Here is a 16,617-nt window from a genome sequence, read left to right as displayed (position 1 = left end):
CTTGTTCGGAAGTTGCCAAAATGATCCATATGATCTCACTTTCATCTAGTGATTTACATCCGTGCAGATTTGATTTCGGGGTTGTTTGGGTTTCAAATGTGCAAGTCAACAAGCTTTTGTATGTGGGGCTTACTGCAATTCTGAATAACATCAGCACAAACCGTTTCCGTCTATTCGGCTCAACTCATTTTATGGTACCAGGTCATTCTCTCCAATTGTTTTCCATTGGGAAGAGAACCCCTTCACTGTCGCCGCCAGAAACTGCTCCTACATCATTTTCAACACGACATATCTTTTCATTGGTGACTTCAAGAACCTCTGAAATGTGTCAATAGGACGGCATAGTGTACAGCGTAGTTTTGCAAATGTTTTCCTAATTTCGAAGTTCCTGTCTCTTGTCATCTTGTCATCTAAAAATGGCGGGACTGCAGAATATCCTATCCGCTTGTCACAGTTCTTTATAACCGTCAGTGATCTGTTGTGTTATAACTCCCCATTTAAGTATCGTCGCACTGGCGTGAAACCGAGACTACCAAAGAGTTGAGAGCTTTCCTCAACTTTGGTATTAAGGACCAAAAGAGAGTTGAGTAGAGCGATGTCTTACCAAGAAGTTGAAATAAGGCATAAAATGAGAATATGGTACACGTTTTCTTTTTTAAATGAACTGTTAATAAGCCACACGACTCGTCTAGCCTGTTTTTCCAGTATTCTCTCCTGTCATTGTCATAGACAACTCAAACATACCAATTGTGTCTCTACAACGTCATAGAGCTGCCTTTATTACTCAGGATCATGTCCCTCTCGAAAGCAGCAGTCTAAACCTGTGTTGGATTTGGCTCGGACTTACCAGGAGACAGTGTAAGCCTGAGCTTATCCACTAACTGTTGTTGTGGGAATCAGGAGGAGGTGGGTGCTTCTCTAATCTGCCCACCTGTCTAACACACTCAGTAGTAAATATACACAGGGATTTGTCCTGAGATCCCTCTACCTTTCGCTGGAGGATAAATCTGAGATAGGAGTTGTAACTGTGATATCTTGTGACTGCATTTGAGTGCTTGTTTTTTTAATGTTGTTGGTGGTTTGTTGAGGATAGAAACACCACTCACACACTCGTCATAGTCTTCTTCCACTCTGATGTGAAAACAATTTTTCATCATCTCACGTTCTTGCCATCTGTCTGCCACAGAAGGGGAATAAAGTACATTACTCAGTGTTTGTATCTTTGTGCACCTGCTTTTGTGAGTGTACATGCTTATCTGTTCTCTTCCCGTTTACCAGTTAGAAGGAGATTCAGTATTTATCTAAAAGGTTTTTGGTGGGGGAGTTTTTCCTTATCTAAAGGTAAGGGTTTAAAGGCCCGGACACACCAAGGTTGGGTTGTGGTGTGTCCGGTTTGCTGTCACTTATAGGCCCTTGTCGCCATGTTGAATTGACAGCAGAGCCTGTTGGTGACAGAAATCACTGTGATTGGCTATCAAGCTTAAGTGAATCATTTTAAGAGAAGAGAAAACAGACGAAATCGAAAATAACACATTTTAAAGGGCACACACAAAGTCTCTTTTCATTTTCATCTTCATTGCATCTGATAATTACAATTCCCTATGATCATCAGACAAGTGTTTTTAATTCAGTGTGAAACGTTTCACAATGGCTTTGCATGCAGCTTAGCCAATCTGGAACATAAAGTCCACATGATTTGGCTCTTATATAAAAAGGTCAGTGAAAGATCAGTCGTTCTTTCTTTCTTTCTTTTTGTTCTTTCTCTCAACTAACAGAATGATATTTGAGAAGAGGCATATGACACCAGGAAATCACAAAACCTGTAATGTCATGCAAAATCCAATTGTCACTGTGACACCGTCAAGCATGTATGATTACACAGACTATCACCAACCTACAACAAAATAGAAACAATTACAATTTCTGTTGTTGTGATTATGTTTCAACCCTTTTCACATCAGTTAAGTCGGATAACATTGGCCATGAACACATTATTATAGCAAACTGCAAGCAGCAACAACCTCCGTGTACCTGAGTCAGCCTCGGCTTCCTCCTTCACCTCCCCCTCTGTTTTTCTTCCTGTTGCCATTCCTCCCTCTCTTATGGTGACTACGCAGGCATACAGTGGAGGGTGAGTCGGCGTTATCAGCAGTGCACGTTTGGCATTATGGCCACACTGTTGATGTCAGGCGGTTATTATGGCACCACAAAGCTGTGATTAGACTTCCCTGTAGAGCTCAAAACAAAAACAAGAGGATAAGTATAAAGGTTGTTGTCATCTGCTTCCTTTGGCCTTTTATCAATGAGCACATTTAAGGTGTTGTTTTTGCTGGGCTCTGTCCTCGTGTAGCTGTTGCTTTTCAGGTGGTCACTTGATTTATGTTTGTCCAAGACTGTCTCTTTGAATCATCTTGGGTAAGTGCTTTGTTTTGGCATGGATTTATTTTTTGACAGAACATGGCAGTGATAGCAAAGTAGGAAGAAAAACATGGGGAGAAAAATCTGACTTTGCACCACTTTCTCCTATCTAGATGTGTGCTAATCTCCTTCAAGCACATTTCAAAATGTGTTGAAATTCAATACAATTGGATGGAAACTTGGCTTTTAACATTTAATGCATCTACGTCTGCCTACATACAACCAGTAAAACGGCAGTATCATAAAAAACACACTTAAATACATAGACAAAAACACTATTGTTACGATAAGTAATATTCAATGCCCTTCAATAAGTTGTCTGTGGGGAAGGATGTGTTTGTTCCCTCTGCTGTCGGCGCCTCACTTCCTGCTTTAGTTTCCATCAGCTGAAATTCACTGGCTCAAAGTCAAGGGAGGATGTGACACATACACACACACACACACACACACACACACACACACACACACACACACACAAAGTTGATTAGTTATGGTTGAAAACAAGTGCAGGAAATGTTACGTCTATCCAAGCAGTTCAAAATCTGTTAAAGGAAAAACTGAAATATAATTCGACAAGGTGCTCTCAGCGATTCTCTTCAGTGAAATATGTAATTTTACAAAGTATATCATATAAATAACAAGATTCACACAAAGTTGTTATATATACAGTATCTTGCAATATTGATGTTGGATTTCCTTATCATAGAAGATGCTGTTTTGTTCACGCTATTAAAACAGGGTAAACTGTAATCAAGTAATCACATCATTCGTTGAACCAGTGTGGTGATTTTATCTTGTTAACCTTTGGATTGATGAATGTGCCAAAAATGCATCGTTATAAAACAATGAAAACATTGGTTTATGAGAGGCTGATGATAAAGACCCCTGGCACATATTTTCTTATAAAACCCCTTTGAAAGTACACACTTTGATTCTGTGAAAGTTCACAAATCCTCTATCTTTCTCCAAGCTACCTTTGGAGGGTTTAAGATCAAACTGTTTTAAAACATCACAAGTGATCTGAGCTGGGAGAAAAGTTTGGTTTCCCTCGGGCACTACTAAAGGCTTTCAAACTTCCAAACAGAGAGAGCAGTTTAAACTCTGATCTCAGACTGGCATGAAGTTAGAGGAATGGAAAAAGCCCGGTATTTAAAAAGAATACTCCATCCTGACTAAGGTTAAGGAGATCCACCATTTTAAAGGTTTATCAGACACCAAAGAAAATGCACAGTGGTTCATAACTGACAGACTTTTACAATTCTGGAAAGTTATCATTGTTACCAAGCTGTCTTCACCAACAACAGACTGTAATAGTCATGTAAGGCAAGACATTTTTACATAGACCCCATCATAATGCACAAATGAACGATGGCTGAGTTCCATTTAGCTCCTTCAGTTTACGGGGACACATGAATAGACTAGAGCCACTCTAAACAATATTAATACCACCTGGGCTTTGAGTACTTTTGTGGGAAAGTACTGCATTCATTTATATGCATGCTCTATCCACTGTCATAGTAACTTTCATCACCAGGTAGTTGCTAATTTTATTTGCCATCTGTTAAATGCTGGGTGGGTAATGTCAGTGTGTTTATTAGAGCTAAAAGCTTCAAAGGTCTGGAGTTATTCTCTGTGGGTTAAACACCATATCTTTTATGGTGTTGGTACCAGACATTTTAACTATTGCATATTTACGTTCTGTAAAGTCTTTGCAATGTTTTAACAGTTGCTATTCATCCTATACAACTGCTTTAAATGTGTACATTGGTTGTATGCTTTCTATATCAAAGAAATGAAAATGGATGTATCTATGAAAGCAGTCCCAGCTGTCTCAGAGAGAAGAAATTAGGTTAATAACATATTAAAACATTAGCTCTGGTTCCTATGATTGATTGTTTGTTTAGTCTGTTAAAGCCAGGCCGGGTCCCTTTAAGTGCTGAGCTCGAGGAATGCCTTATTTGCAATTCCCAACTGGAAAATATTTTTATATTGGCTTTGTGATTACAGTATAATCAGTGTAAATCAAAACTGTGGTGTGTTCATGACCTGATTACCTTAATCAGCCTTTCCAGTCTCAACCTGCTCCAGACACTGAGGCAGCAACAAACTGAAAGTAATGTCACTTTTTTGATCCTTGTATTAACATCCTGTTTCCCTCCTTTCTCATAAAGCACCTTAACATATTCCAAACCTTGTGTTAATGTGATCTTTTCATATTAAATTGGGAAAATACTGAGAAATTCCTTTGACATTTCAGTTTAATCTCGAGCTTGTTTGGGCCGTCTGAGTAATGACACAGCAACACCCACCCACACACACACACACACACACACACACACACACACACACACACACACACACACACACACACACACACACACACACACACACACACACACACACACACACACACACACACACACACACACACACACAAAATACAGACTGATGGAGGGACTTAATGGAGGATGTAACTGACAAAGGTATTGATTACAGATCAATAAACGGATGTGTGGCACTGCTGTAAAGAGCACATTTATTATTTTGCCAATGTCAATGCTAATTACAGCATTCCCTTTTTATTAACTGTGTTAATATCGCCATAATAAAATGTGTAAGTTGAGCTTTATTGTCACTATTGTTCAAAGGTTATAACGGAAAACCTCCACTGATGACACTCAGTCAGTAAATGTTACTATTTGTTTGCTTTTTCATCAGACATGAAGCACCAGGTTGTTCTGTTGATCTTGGAAGCAATGCATGACACGTCTGTAAACACTATCCTGAAACGATGTTTTGCTTTGTGTCTGGCATAAACATTTTGAGAAAATTAAATACAATTACTTTATCCAGCTAATCTGAAACTATCTATTCGGGGATAGATTTGAGATTAAATGTACAAACTTGGTCAGAGCTTAAATCTATAGAGCAGGCTTTGATACATGAAGAAGAAAGGGTTACAAAATACATGATACAAAGAACAGTTTTTATCTTAACGATACACTGTCAAATGGAGGTGAGAGAACTCTTTCGATTGGTTTGGCTTCATTCTTGGGCGGATGTGTTTGTATGCAACAACATGATATATAAAGAAGTATCAACAAACGTTAATTCATCATGCCCCAAACACAGCACATCCTTAAAAAACAACAGAATACCAATAAATGACTCCCTAACAACAACATGACCTATGAGGTTACGCAGGTTGGAAAGCAAATGCATTTTTAAGTTGTAAACATTGGGAATTGAAACAAAACATAAAATAAGGGGTCTCAATCTAACAATAAACATACATTTTTGACAAATTGGTGGCACTTGAAATGTGAAGCGATCAAAGTGATTTAAATATTTCATGACATAAATGTTTGCAACAAATTTGAAGGCAATCCATCAAGAAGTTGTCAAGACATTTCATAAGAGAGTAAACAACAACCCTGTGGCGCTGTAAGGAGATGCCAAGAGTTCTTTAAAGATATTTGGATTATTTTAAAACAAAGTTATAAAAGTATCTTCCTGGCATAGTAGGTTTGACGTAAAGAGCACTAAAAACAGCCTGAGAGATCAACTTTATAGAAAACATGGTGACTAATGTGTATTTCAATGTGTGCACATGTTAATGCTGCATTACGGATCATTTTATAACATAATTCTCTGTATTTTATGTGACTTTACTTAACAGCAGAAGACACTTGATGGTTTGTGTTGTTTCACATCCACTGTCCTTCTGACTACCTTTCTTGTTTGCATCAATGCACTACACACTGCTTTCTTCTGCCTACCAGCCACAAGTCAACATGCAGTTTGAAAAGACACAAACACACACACACACACACACACACACACACACACACACACACACACACACACACACACACACACACACACACACACACACACACACACACAGAAAAGAGGCATAAGATACAATGACTCATGTGATGCAACTATGAGTGCAGGGTGACAAATCTGATTTCACAAGAACTCAACATTTGTGTAGCCGCCTACTCAAGTGTTTGTCAGCGTAAAAACACGAGAACATGCAGAAACGTGCACTTTGTCTTTAATGTACACAGGCAAACAGAAGTGCTTGACTTTTCTCCCACTTAAAAAGCTCCCCGCTGAAAATAGAAATACTGTAACATCTCAATGAGTTATTTTTTACTGAGCACAAATAAAATAAACACAGTTAGTATTTATATTATATCGGGTGTTGCAGTATACAGGTGGTAACCAGGATTTTTCAAAAGATTAAATATGGATATCATCTTAATATTAATATCATATGAATGGTCTCTCTTCCCCAATACACAATGGAGAGAAAAGAGACAAGGATGAAAATGAATCTGACTGAGAATTACTTTTTTCTATAGATATTGCAACAATTCCATTATTGTGAATTTCTTTTGGACAAGATGATAGTGTAGTGAAAATCTAAAATGGTGGCAGACCAACTATACTCTTATTTTTAGAAATCACAATAAAGGCTGTTACTAAAGTAAGTGAATGTAAACTCAGGGTAATCTTGTCCAACAGCATCACCCAGTGGATGATGAAGTTTACAAGATTAAACAGTAAATCAGTGTGAAAATGATGGTGAAAACTATCTTTAAAAGGCTGCTTCTACAGATAAGAACAGCCTTTATCTCCCTTCAAAATGATTCCCTTGTGCTTGGTTCTTTCAAATAAAATCCCTTGTTGGTCTTTAAAGGCAGCTCGGGCACGCCGATGCTCCAGGCCTGAGGGAACCAGCCCTTACCTGATTGGTGCAGATGTGGGCTGGATCTGAAAAGATGCAGCTGATTGGGTCATCACTTTTAATCATGATGACATTCGGAAGCAGACAGTGGTATGACACACAAACACACACACGCACACACACACAAACACACATAAACAAACAACCACACGCACATGCACACACATATTGCCGTGTGAACATCTGTGTGCAGTCATGCAAGGCCTTGCCAGTGTAGCCTACTTTTGCATTGCATTTATGAGTCACACAATACGTCCAGTTTACACACAAAATATAATACAAATCACAAGTATTTAGTCGTATGAGGTTAAAACAAAAGAACAATATGCTGTTTAAATAGGGAATGTGAATTTCTGTCATATTAGTCCTACACACATGCAGGAACACATTATTATGAAACACACATTGTTATAGAAAGGACTTATCGCTGAAAACTAGATAAGAAATAAGGAAAAAACCTCACAGAATCACAATATGAGATGTCTCTTATCCAGAAAAAAGCAATTAATCAAAGCGCTCTGCCATCCTTCTGCAGAGCCTCGATATGCTCCCTTCAGTGAACATGAAGTCGGTAGACGGCACCGGGTTATGATGCTTCTCATGCTGGCTGACGGCTCCTGGATGTGCAAAATGTCTTTGGGGAAGAGCAGTTATTTTCCACAGAATTGCAGAGTACAAATGACTTTCATCAGGTCTGGGCCTTCATTAGGAGCTGACTGACCATCACAGTACCTGCTCTACTCAGACTGTAGGGCTATGCACGCAATTCTTTATTTTTTCAGGGAGATAAAACAAGTCTTATGTACACTCTACTTCCCCATGTGGAAAAAGGAAAAGGTATTTATTACATAAAAAAGGCATCAAACTTCCAACACAAGATGAATGGAGGGATTTTTTTTTAAAATATATATTAAAAAATACATCCAATCTTGTGAATGAACTGAAAAGTATCTGTTAAGGTGAGCCGAGTCAATGACACCATAACAAATATAAGGATCAATTTAACTCATGAAATATATTTGTAGTGGGAAAGACATAAAACACATTATTTGTCGTTAATCCCACAGATGCTTGTAACGCTGAATATGGTTATTTCCTCTTTTTTGTTTACATCATTTGAATAGCTATTTAAAAAATATATTTCGATTAAAACATGGTGCCAATAAAAAGTATATGCACGTGGTATGAGAAATGTTGTCCAGCAAATGCAACTGCTCGTCAATGCAGAGAGCACTAAATGAGTGTATGGCAGAGGTTCAAAACTGACACCAAAAGCATCAACACACAAACTATGGCTCCATTTGATGGCACCCAGCGGACAGAAACAAGCCACCAGTATGTTCAGCAATGAAAAATAAGTGTGATTATTCTTCCTTTAAAGGTCCCATGTCATGCTTTTCTGGTTATTACCCGTCCCCTTGTGTGTTATGAAGGTTTTTATGCATGTAAATGGTCTGCAAAGTCACAAACCCCCAAAGTACACCTTAAAACTCTAACACCGAAAATACCTGTCTATGCTGCCCCAGAACGCCTCGTTGGAGATTTCTCTTTTTCTTCCTGGGTACAGTGACATGCCAATACCCAAATGGACCCATTGGTCCAAATGGACCAATCCGTTGATCCGTTACGTTACGTCCGCGGAGCCGTTACGTTAACACACACACACACGATCTTTTCTCAGCTGCAGCTCCGCCGATTTCTCCTCCCTGAGACGGCGGGACGCGGCGAGGCTTTGAGTCGGTGTGTGAGCACACACACAAACTCTCAGCCAGGCTGCGGGTGTGTGTGTTCGGGCTGGGTTTCGCTGTGTCTCGCTGCCCCGCAGACGGCCACTGGGCTCATAGGGAGGGGGGGGGCAGGACCTCAAACAAGCCGTTTAGGACAGAGAGTGAATACACATACTACACAGAGATGCTCTATGAGAAACCAATGAGATTTTGGGAAAATTGCAGAATATAAATCTATTTTAGTATACTTCAACAATGGAATTATGATCAGTAGAAATGGCCATGCCATGAGACCTTTAACATAGTTGAATTTTCAGTTGGATTTTCCTTTGACTCAATAACTTACTTTTTCAATTACAATGCAGGAGTTAAATATGAAATTAGCCACAAATCCATTTAATGAATGCCTGATGTTTACACCACAGACTAGACCAGAACTCAAAAGAGAGACAAATGCAGTTAGAGTAATTCCAAGTTCTTGTCAGCTTTAAACCTGAACAAATCAGAGGTCAAAGCTGTGAGATTAATCAGAATGGCAAATTCAACCAGGCAGGGGGCCGGCAGTGAATCATCAATCCAGGAAACAAGCAGGGGTTCAGGCACACAGAATCAGAGAGGCAGGAAAGGAAGTTATTTAATAAATAATCCAGCAATGGTCTACACACAATTGTGACGGAATGGCAAGACTGAAGATGTGCATTGTTATGTTGACAAAAACCACACTAAAGCAGTAAAAACACATCCAATTGTAAAGGGGCAGGAGAAAGACAATTACAGCTTTGCATAAACTGCACATTTTATTTGAGGCTATTATTTCGCTCTGTTTGCATGGAGTTTTAGGGTTTCCTCACTCAAAGGACCAAGGTTAAATTGTTACCATAGGTTTACATATCCCTCCAGGATGTATTAACATGTCTAATGATGACTTTCAGGGAATTCTGGGGAAATTATCTGCACATGCAAATAGATATCGTGTAGTATATACAGTACACCTAAAAGTATATTTTTTTATGTGTTTTTTTCTACTTCATGTCATGGAAGCAACATCTTAAACCTGACCAATGTATGAAAAAACAGCGATGCTTTTGCTTGAAGTTACTTTTCTATTGGGTTTAAGAGCAGTTGTGGCAGAATTGTACTACATTTACATAATCAGCCACTAATTGATTTTTGGACCTGTCATTCATAAGTACTGAAAATCAGCTACAATTTGAAAACAACTGTTCTCACCTCTAATGATGGATTTCATCCCCAGTGTTGTTGCCGTTGCAGTGATTGACCGCTAGGTGTCGCCGGAGACCGCTGGTTGGTCGCAGTGTGCAGCGGACACCAGGTGGCTGGATTAACAGGCTGTGGAGCCGGCAGTGGCGCTGTGGAGCTAAACCTCCCTCTGTATGCTTCTGTTCTGGTCTGAACAGGCCCATACAGGCACTGATCAACAGCTGAGAGCCATGCGGAGTTGCAACTGCTCCAGCATAGTTTCCCCCTATCCTGCATGCTCAACTGCAGTATGGAGTACACAATATGTGGGCCTATTCTGTGGATGTGAGTGTAAACATTCTCCATTTGAACTGCTTCCCTCAATCTGTTGTAACTGTAGGCAGGCCATACTGCACATTGAACACAGGAAGAGTAGGGAAATAATAATGAGCCGTGACAGCAGCTTGCAGCTGTCACATGTTTGCTAATTGTATATTATGTTTGCCCCCAGTTAGCTTTCCGTGCAGCTTTTATGACACTATCAGATGTAGACAACACATCCATGATGTGACTCAAGGCTGGGGGTAAGGGAAATGTCCCCATGGATGCCATCATCCGCTAGATTCAAATGTAATAGGAAAAATCAAGCATCATCAGTAAGTGTGAGGAATGGTCCGGGATAGCAAGAGGCTGTTTCACCTTCAGGGACCGACTGGGCTTTATCGGAGCAGTGCAGAGGTCAGCTGCTGCCCTGTGTCTGCCTGTCCTCTGGTCTTATTGATGCAAGGATCATATAGGCCAAGGCCGGCATTATGACAGAGGCTGAGCAGACAGGCGGCACAGAAGAAGATACATCATTGTGTTTTACACCAACGATCACACTGTGCTGCCCAGCTCATTTCTGTGAATCTGTATGCTCAGGCTGAAGGTTGGTAACCCCCGTCTGAATATGCCTCTCCCATGGGGCAGCACCATGTACAGTATCTGTGTGTGCCTTTTAGTTGTGGTCTGCAGTGGTTTGTACACATCAGCTATATCCTTGTGTCACTGGGTTTTCAAAGCATAATCCTTCTTATATAAATGCTCCCCCCCCCCGGATAGGAGTATACGTGACAGATGAAGCAGCTGTATCTAAATAAAACAGGAACAGTTAGTGATGCATGCAGAGCAATCATGCTACAATTGTCAGTGTACCTCCACCACGCCAAGGAGCTTCGACACACAGCTTCTTGGCATAGAATCAGGGTAGCGTTAAACATGCATGATACAATCAAATGTTTTAGTTCAGTTATATTAGGGACAGCTAGTAAAGGCCTGGACATCCTCCTCACTTAACCATCTCTTAGCACAGCATAATAACTCAATTTCACTTTGCGTAGACTGTAAAACAATTAGCACACAAAACGCACTTCCAAATGGAAATGAATAACTCTTTAGTCTTAAACCATTTACTTAGAGGAATTATCAGTCCCATAGACGTTTGTATGATATTTAATCATCCAGGCTGTTTTAATTGTTTGTATTGATTTTGGCAGTGCTAGCATTCCAGTGCAGAAAATTGATTTGTTTTGAGTTACTGTTTATCCTAATACTACTTCTAAAATAGGGATATTATAGCTTTGACTCAGAGGAATTTTGCATTAATCTTCACTTAAACTAGTGTAGACTTTGGCTGGAGGAAAATAAGCTAGCTTACCCGCTCACACACAAACACAAAACCGATTTATTAAAAAAAAATGTTTATTGACATCAGAAGCAATTTAAATTTCAACATTAAACAAGCCGGTTTTTTTACTCTTGCTATTACAGTGGTACATAAAGATCAGTCGAACAACTGTGATACGTCAATTTTGATAACACATCATTTAAAATGAAAACACACAGGAAAAAGGAAAATAAGAGACACTCAGATCTAACTTAGAACTGTTTTTATGTGCTGTGTACCTCTAGCTAGGGAAAATACTGTAAGCCCACTCCTTTACACTGTACCAGGCAGGATAGTGGTCTAGGAACTATCACTGAAAAAATAAGACTGGCAGAAAGATAGACACGATACTTGTGTAGTGTCAACTATACAAAAAGGAGAAAAAAAACTGTACAGCATAAAAACAACTGATATACACAGCCTTTTTAGTTTTTTTTCTACCCCTTGGATACTAATGTATTTCTTTCGGTAAGTGACGTGTGTACAAGGGGGTTGAATGCTTTATAAACAAGAAAAATGACCACTACACATGTCATTCCACATCTACTCGTCATCGTCATCATCAAAGTCATCATCCTCCTCATCATCGTCATCATCATCGTCATCCTCCTTCTTCTCTACCTTGGCCGGGGCTTTTGCTGCAGGTGCGGGGGCACTGGTTCCTGTTTTGCCCTTAGCGCGGTATGCTGCTACGTCCTGGGAGGGATGAATGAAAACACATTGAACTAATGCCCATACAGTCACTTGTAGGTAGTATCATGTGTGCTATTTGCATACAACAGATCACTGCGTCTTTACCTTCTCATACTTCTCCTTCAGTTTAGCCGCTTTCTTCTCAAAGGGCTGCTTGTCCTCTGAAGCGGTGCCGTTCCACATCTCCCCAAGCCTCTTGGCAGTATCTCCAATGGTCAAACCAGGGGACTCTTCTTTCACCTTAGGGCGATACTCCGCGCAAAAGACGAAGAAGGCAGATCTGGAAACAAAGAATAAGATTGTCATTTTTCATAGTACAACAATATTCACATTGTGTCTTCATAACATAGGTCAGCTGCTTATGATTCAGATCATTTTTGTTCTGGAGAAAGATTTCTATTTCAAGAGAGTGTCAAATATTGAATGACTTGCTGTACTTACGGGGGTCTTTTGGGTGCATTGGGGTCCTTGAACCTCTTCTTCTTGCCTCCACTGGCTGGAACGTAGTTCACCATCTCTCTCTCATAGCGCACCTTGTCCTGCCTTGCCAGGTCCTCAAATTTTCCTTTCTCCTTAGCAGTCAATGGCTGAAAGAAGAGAAGTCATTTGCTGATTGTACTGTCAGAATATTCCTTCCTACAAAAACCTCCAGATTTCTAGATTTGGGATATTTTACTTTACTTGCACAATGTGGCAACATAAGTGTAGCTAATCAAGATAAACAATCAACATCCTGTCCCTGAATTAACTTGATATAGGTCAAATAGTCCATTTAGAACAATAAAATGTGAAATGTATTAATCTGACTATTTTATAAATGGACATCATCCATTCATCCTACCTTCCATCGCTCAGAGCACTTCTTGGAGAACTCGGAGAAGTTAACCGAAGCTTCAGGGTGTTTCTTCTTGTGCTCCTCCCGACAGGTCTGGACAAAATAGGCATAGGAGGACATCTTGCCCCTGGGCTTTCCTGGCTCTCTCACCATCTTGACAGTTGAATCTAAAAACAAAGGTTTAGGTTAGCTTTTATTCAATGTATACTTTAATCTTATTTTTTACTTTGGAAAGAGGAACAAGTGGATTACTAGCTGGGATGTTGTGAAAAATGTCCCAAATATACTTTATTAAATATGTATAAACATAATTAAAAGAAATTGTGATATTTGTTTTTTATTAATTATTATAATTTCAATTATGAATCATACACAGCAGTATATCCCCATCCACCATGTTAATCGTGTCTTACAATAGGAACATGTTTATGTCCCTCCATTGACCACTGGTGTTGTTGATGGCACTACTTAAGTGACCCGCCCCCCTGTGTTCAAACTGCAAGTTAGTACCCAGTTTAAACAAACAGTCTGCTAAAAGTAAAGCCGTCCGGCAAAAAAGGGGCTAATGCAAATTTTTTTTACTTTATTTAATAAACATTCGTTAATCTGTAACAGTGTCTTTTCATATAACTAAGTGGTCAACTACAATGTTGGTGGTTTAAAACTGTCTTAACACACCGATATGTAATCAAGAATAAAAATCACCAAAAACGCCAATAAATACATTTATTCCATCTAGGGATGCCCGTTTTAGTCCATATCACTTTCACATGTTGTGCAAAAGTTCCCCAAGTGCAACGGGATAACATAAACCCCAGCCCTCTGCGGGACTATAACAGTGGACCTGGCGCTAAGACATTTTTGTGGAAAAAACTACCCTCATGTCTCATCTGCCATGAAAAAAGACCGTCTGGAACATTCATGTTCATGTTTTATCCAACAAATAACTTGGACACAAAAAAGACACAAATTGCACATAAAAGCTTATTTATTGAAATTAAAACACGTAAACTGCAATTCGATGTCATTTGACAATAGTATATTATAAGTCTTCCTTTCCTCCTATTCTGAAAATAATTCCGTTCAAATTGCAAATCTGTTAAAATCCGTAATTGTCCAATGTATTTTTCCCATTAAAATGCCTACTGTAACTCCCCGTTAAAGCTTGTGTCGATCGAAGTAGTAATGGCGCATAGGCTTTCGTTAAGGAAAAGGAGGTCAACAACGACAGCAATATTTCTTCTTCCATTTTGTGAGAATGCCTTCTTCATGAAAGAAAGTCCCCCTCAAATGTCTCCTCACTCCCTTCAGTTTGCTTTGCAAATCGACAAATGTGTCTGGAAAGACGGCGTTCTATACAAAATATTTCCCCGATTGAATCCTATTGCACTAGCCGGTTTGTATAGTAATACATTGGGACTGCACTGTGTCTATGAGCGGCTGCTACTGCTGCCTTGGTTTCTATGAGCTCCTAATGGCCGCTCGTCTTCATCCACTAACATGGAGAATATGGCTCCTTCTCTTTGTGTCAACGCACAACCATGCGATAGAGGGCAGAGCGACCGCGGCGACCACTCTACTTCAACCCCCGATTTAAACCCTTTAACATAATCGGAAAAATATTGCAATAGCATCGTTGGAATCACGAAAGATTGGTCTTTCTTTTCACGTCGTTACATTTGATAGTTACCGGTTTGTTTTTCGAGAAAACCCGGTTAGAAAAAGTTGATCTGAACTGCGCCTCTGTCACTAGCCTCGCTGCCTTTCCTCCTATGCGAATACAGTCAGCCATTACAGTAAAAGCGCAGATCGTGAGGTAATTTTTTCACCGTCTTCTCAAGAGAATTATAGCAAACAATCATATGGACTTGTATACTTTGAAACATTCTTTCTTTTTCTCATGTTTTTGTATTTTTTTATGTTTGCATTGCGTATCCCGTACGCTCTCCAGTCTTCACATGACAGCCGTTCAGCTTCGCAATGCACTGCAATGGCTAGCAAACGGTGAGTTTTCTACCATTGTCGCTAACGGTGTCGTCCACTAGACATTCCTGAATTTTTACACGATATCCACCGTTCAATTTGACTCCATTTTATAAAAATGACACAATAGTAATATACAAAATTATTTATATGCTACAAAATTGACGATTATCGTCGAATTCAGTCAAGGTTAATATTTTGTTCTCGTTTTTTTTAAAGAGCGTCTGGACCACACCAGGCAGGGCACTGTAACGCTACCTGCTTTGCGCCGGCTATTTTTTTTGTTTTTTTGACGTTTCATCGCAATAAAAATCATTTTCAAACAGTAAGACATAATGTATTCAATCATAGCAAACACATAAGTGAGATATCTAGAATTGTTATCATACTTTTCATCATTAAGAACACTTAGAATTTTCGCGTGTGATACTTACCTAGGGACTATCGCTGGATCTGAATGCTCTGCAATGGCTGTATGTGAGGAACACAGGCGATACGCAGTGTCTTCAGTCTTCAGCTCTCTAACATTACTCTCGACGGGGCTCTCACCCCATTGGCCAGCGCCCGGTCTAACGCTGCTCCGATTGGACGGGGGCTTTTCATTGTCCTAATAGAAGACGAGGTTCGATTGGCTACCTTTTGTGAAACGTCACTGAAGTTTTCTGAGGCGCGTGGATACAAAAATATTCGAGTCCTAGCATGCTGGAGCTGGTAGTAGTGTAGTGTGTTTGCCATAGTATTGAATTCACTACGTTGAGCACAGTGTACAGTAGGCAAGTTAAATGAATGAGAAAACGTGGAGCGCTTGTAGGCAGTGAACGGACAAGCTGTAAGACGTTGTGCGATTGTGTTGGGTGGGCTGCACACCTCTTCCTCCACCACCTCCATTGTGCATTATCCTCAATATACTTAGCTTATTTTCAAATTATGACTTTGAAAAATGCATAAAATAAACATCGCACGTTTAAGTGTAACACGCAGCGGACGCTTTTTTTCATTTATACGCACTCAAGACATTTTATAGCATTACGACAGGATTTAGAATGAAAACACAATACCAATTGGGTTAATGACCTGCCTTTTAATTACATTATAAACCTTAATTTTCATTTGTCAGACAATTATATAATTAATGTCACCACACAGTGTTATATTAGTCTTTTACAACAAGAATACGTAATAATACTTTTAGGAAGCACTTAATATATGTCTGTATTTGAAGTCCCTAATAGGCTAATACAAAAAATATATAAACAGGCATAAAATCATGGTGAAAGAATTTAATATGTATACTAGGACC

The 16,617-nt window shown here is 39.5% G+C and overlaps 1 protein-coding gene across 1 annotated transcript; it reads right to left on the bottom strand.

Moving 5' to 3' along the window:
• Positions 1–11,829: 11,829 nt before the first annotated feature.
• Positions 11,830–15,908, bottom strand: hmgb1a (high mobility group box 1a). Its single transcript, XM_079649299.1, has 5 exons — positions 15,752–15,908; positions 13,341–13,501; positions 12,941–13,086; positions 12,605–12,779; positions 11,830–12,502 (listed from the first exon to the last, which is right to left on the bottom strand). Exons 2-5 carry the CDS (start codon positions 13,485–13,487, stop codon positions 12,350–12,352), a joined length of 621 nt encoding a protein of 206 aa, XP_079505425.1. The 5' UTR covers positions 13,488–13,501; positions 15,752–15,908; the 3' UTR covers positions 11,830–12,349.
• Between the last annotated feature and the right edge of the window lie 709 nt (positions 15,909–16,617).

The sequence above is a fragment of the Notothenia rossii genome (genome assembly GCF_949606895.1).
Source record: "Notothenia rossii genome assembly, chromosome: 9".
NCBI classification, from domain to species: Eukaryota; Metazoa; Chordata; class Actinopteri; order Perciformes; family Nototheniidae; genus Notothenia; species Notothenia rossii.
This window is presented reverse-complemented; position numbering and strand designations above follow the sequence as displayed.

Excerpts from the sequence above, each read along its gene's own strand:
- hmgb1a (XM_079649299.1), bottom strand. The coding sequence starts at position 13,487 with ATGGTGAGAGAGCCAGGAAAGCCCAGGGGCAAGATGTCCTCCTATGCC. Across the intron at positions 13,087-13,340 it reads AGTGCTCTGAGCGATGGAAG|CCATTGACTGCTAAGGAGAA; the intron begins GTAGGATGAATG and ends CTCTTCTTTCAG. Across the intron at positions 12,503-12,604 it reads TGAAGGAGAAGTATGAGAAG|GACGTAGCAGCATACCGCGC; the intron begins GTAAAGACGCAG and ends CATCCCTCCCAG.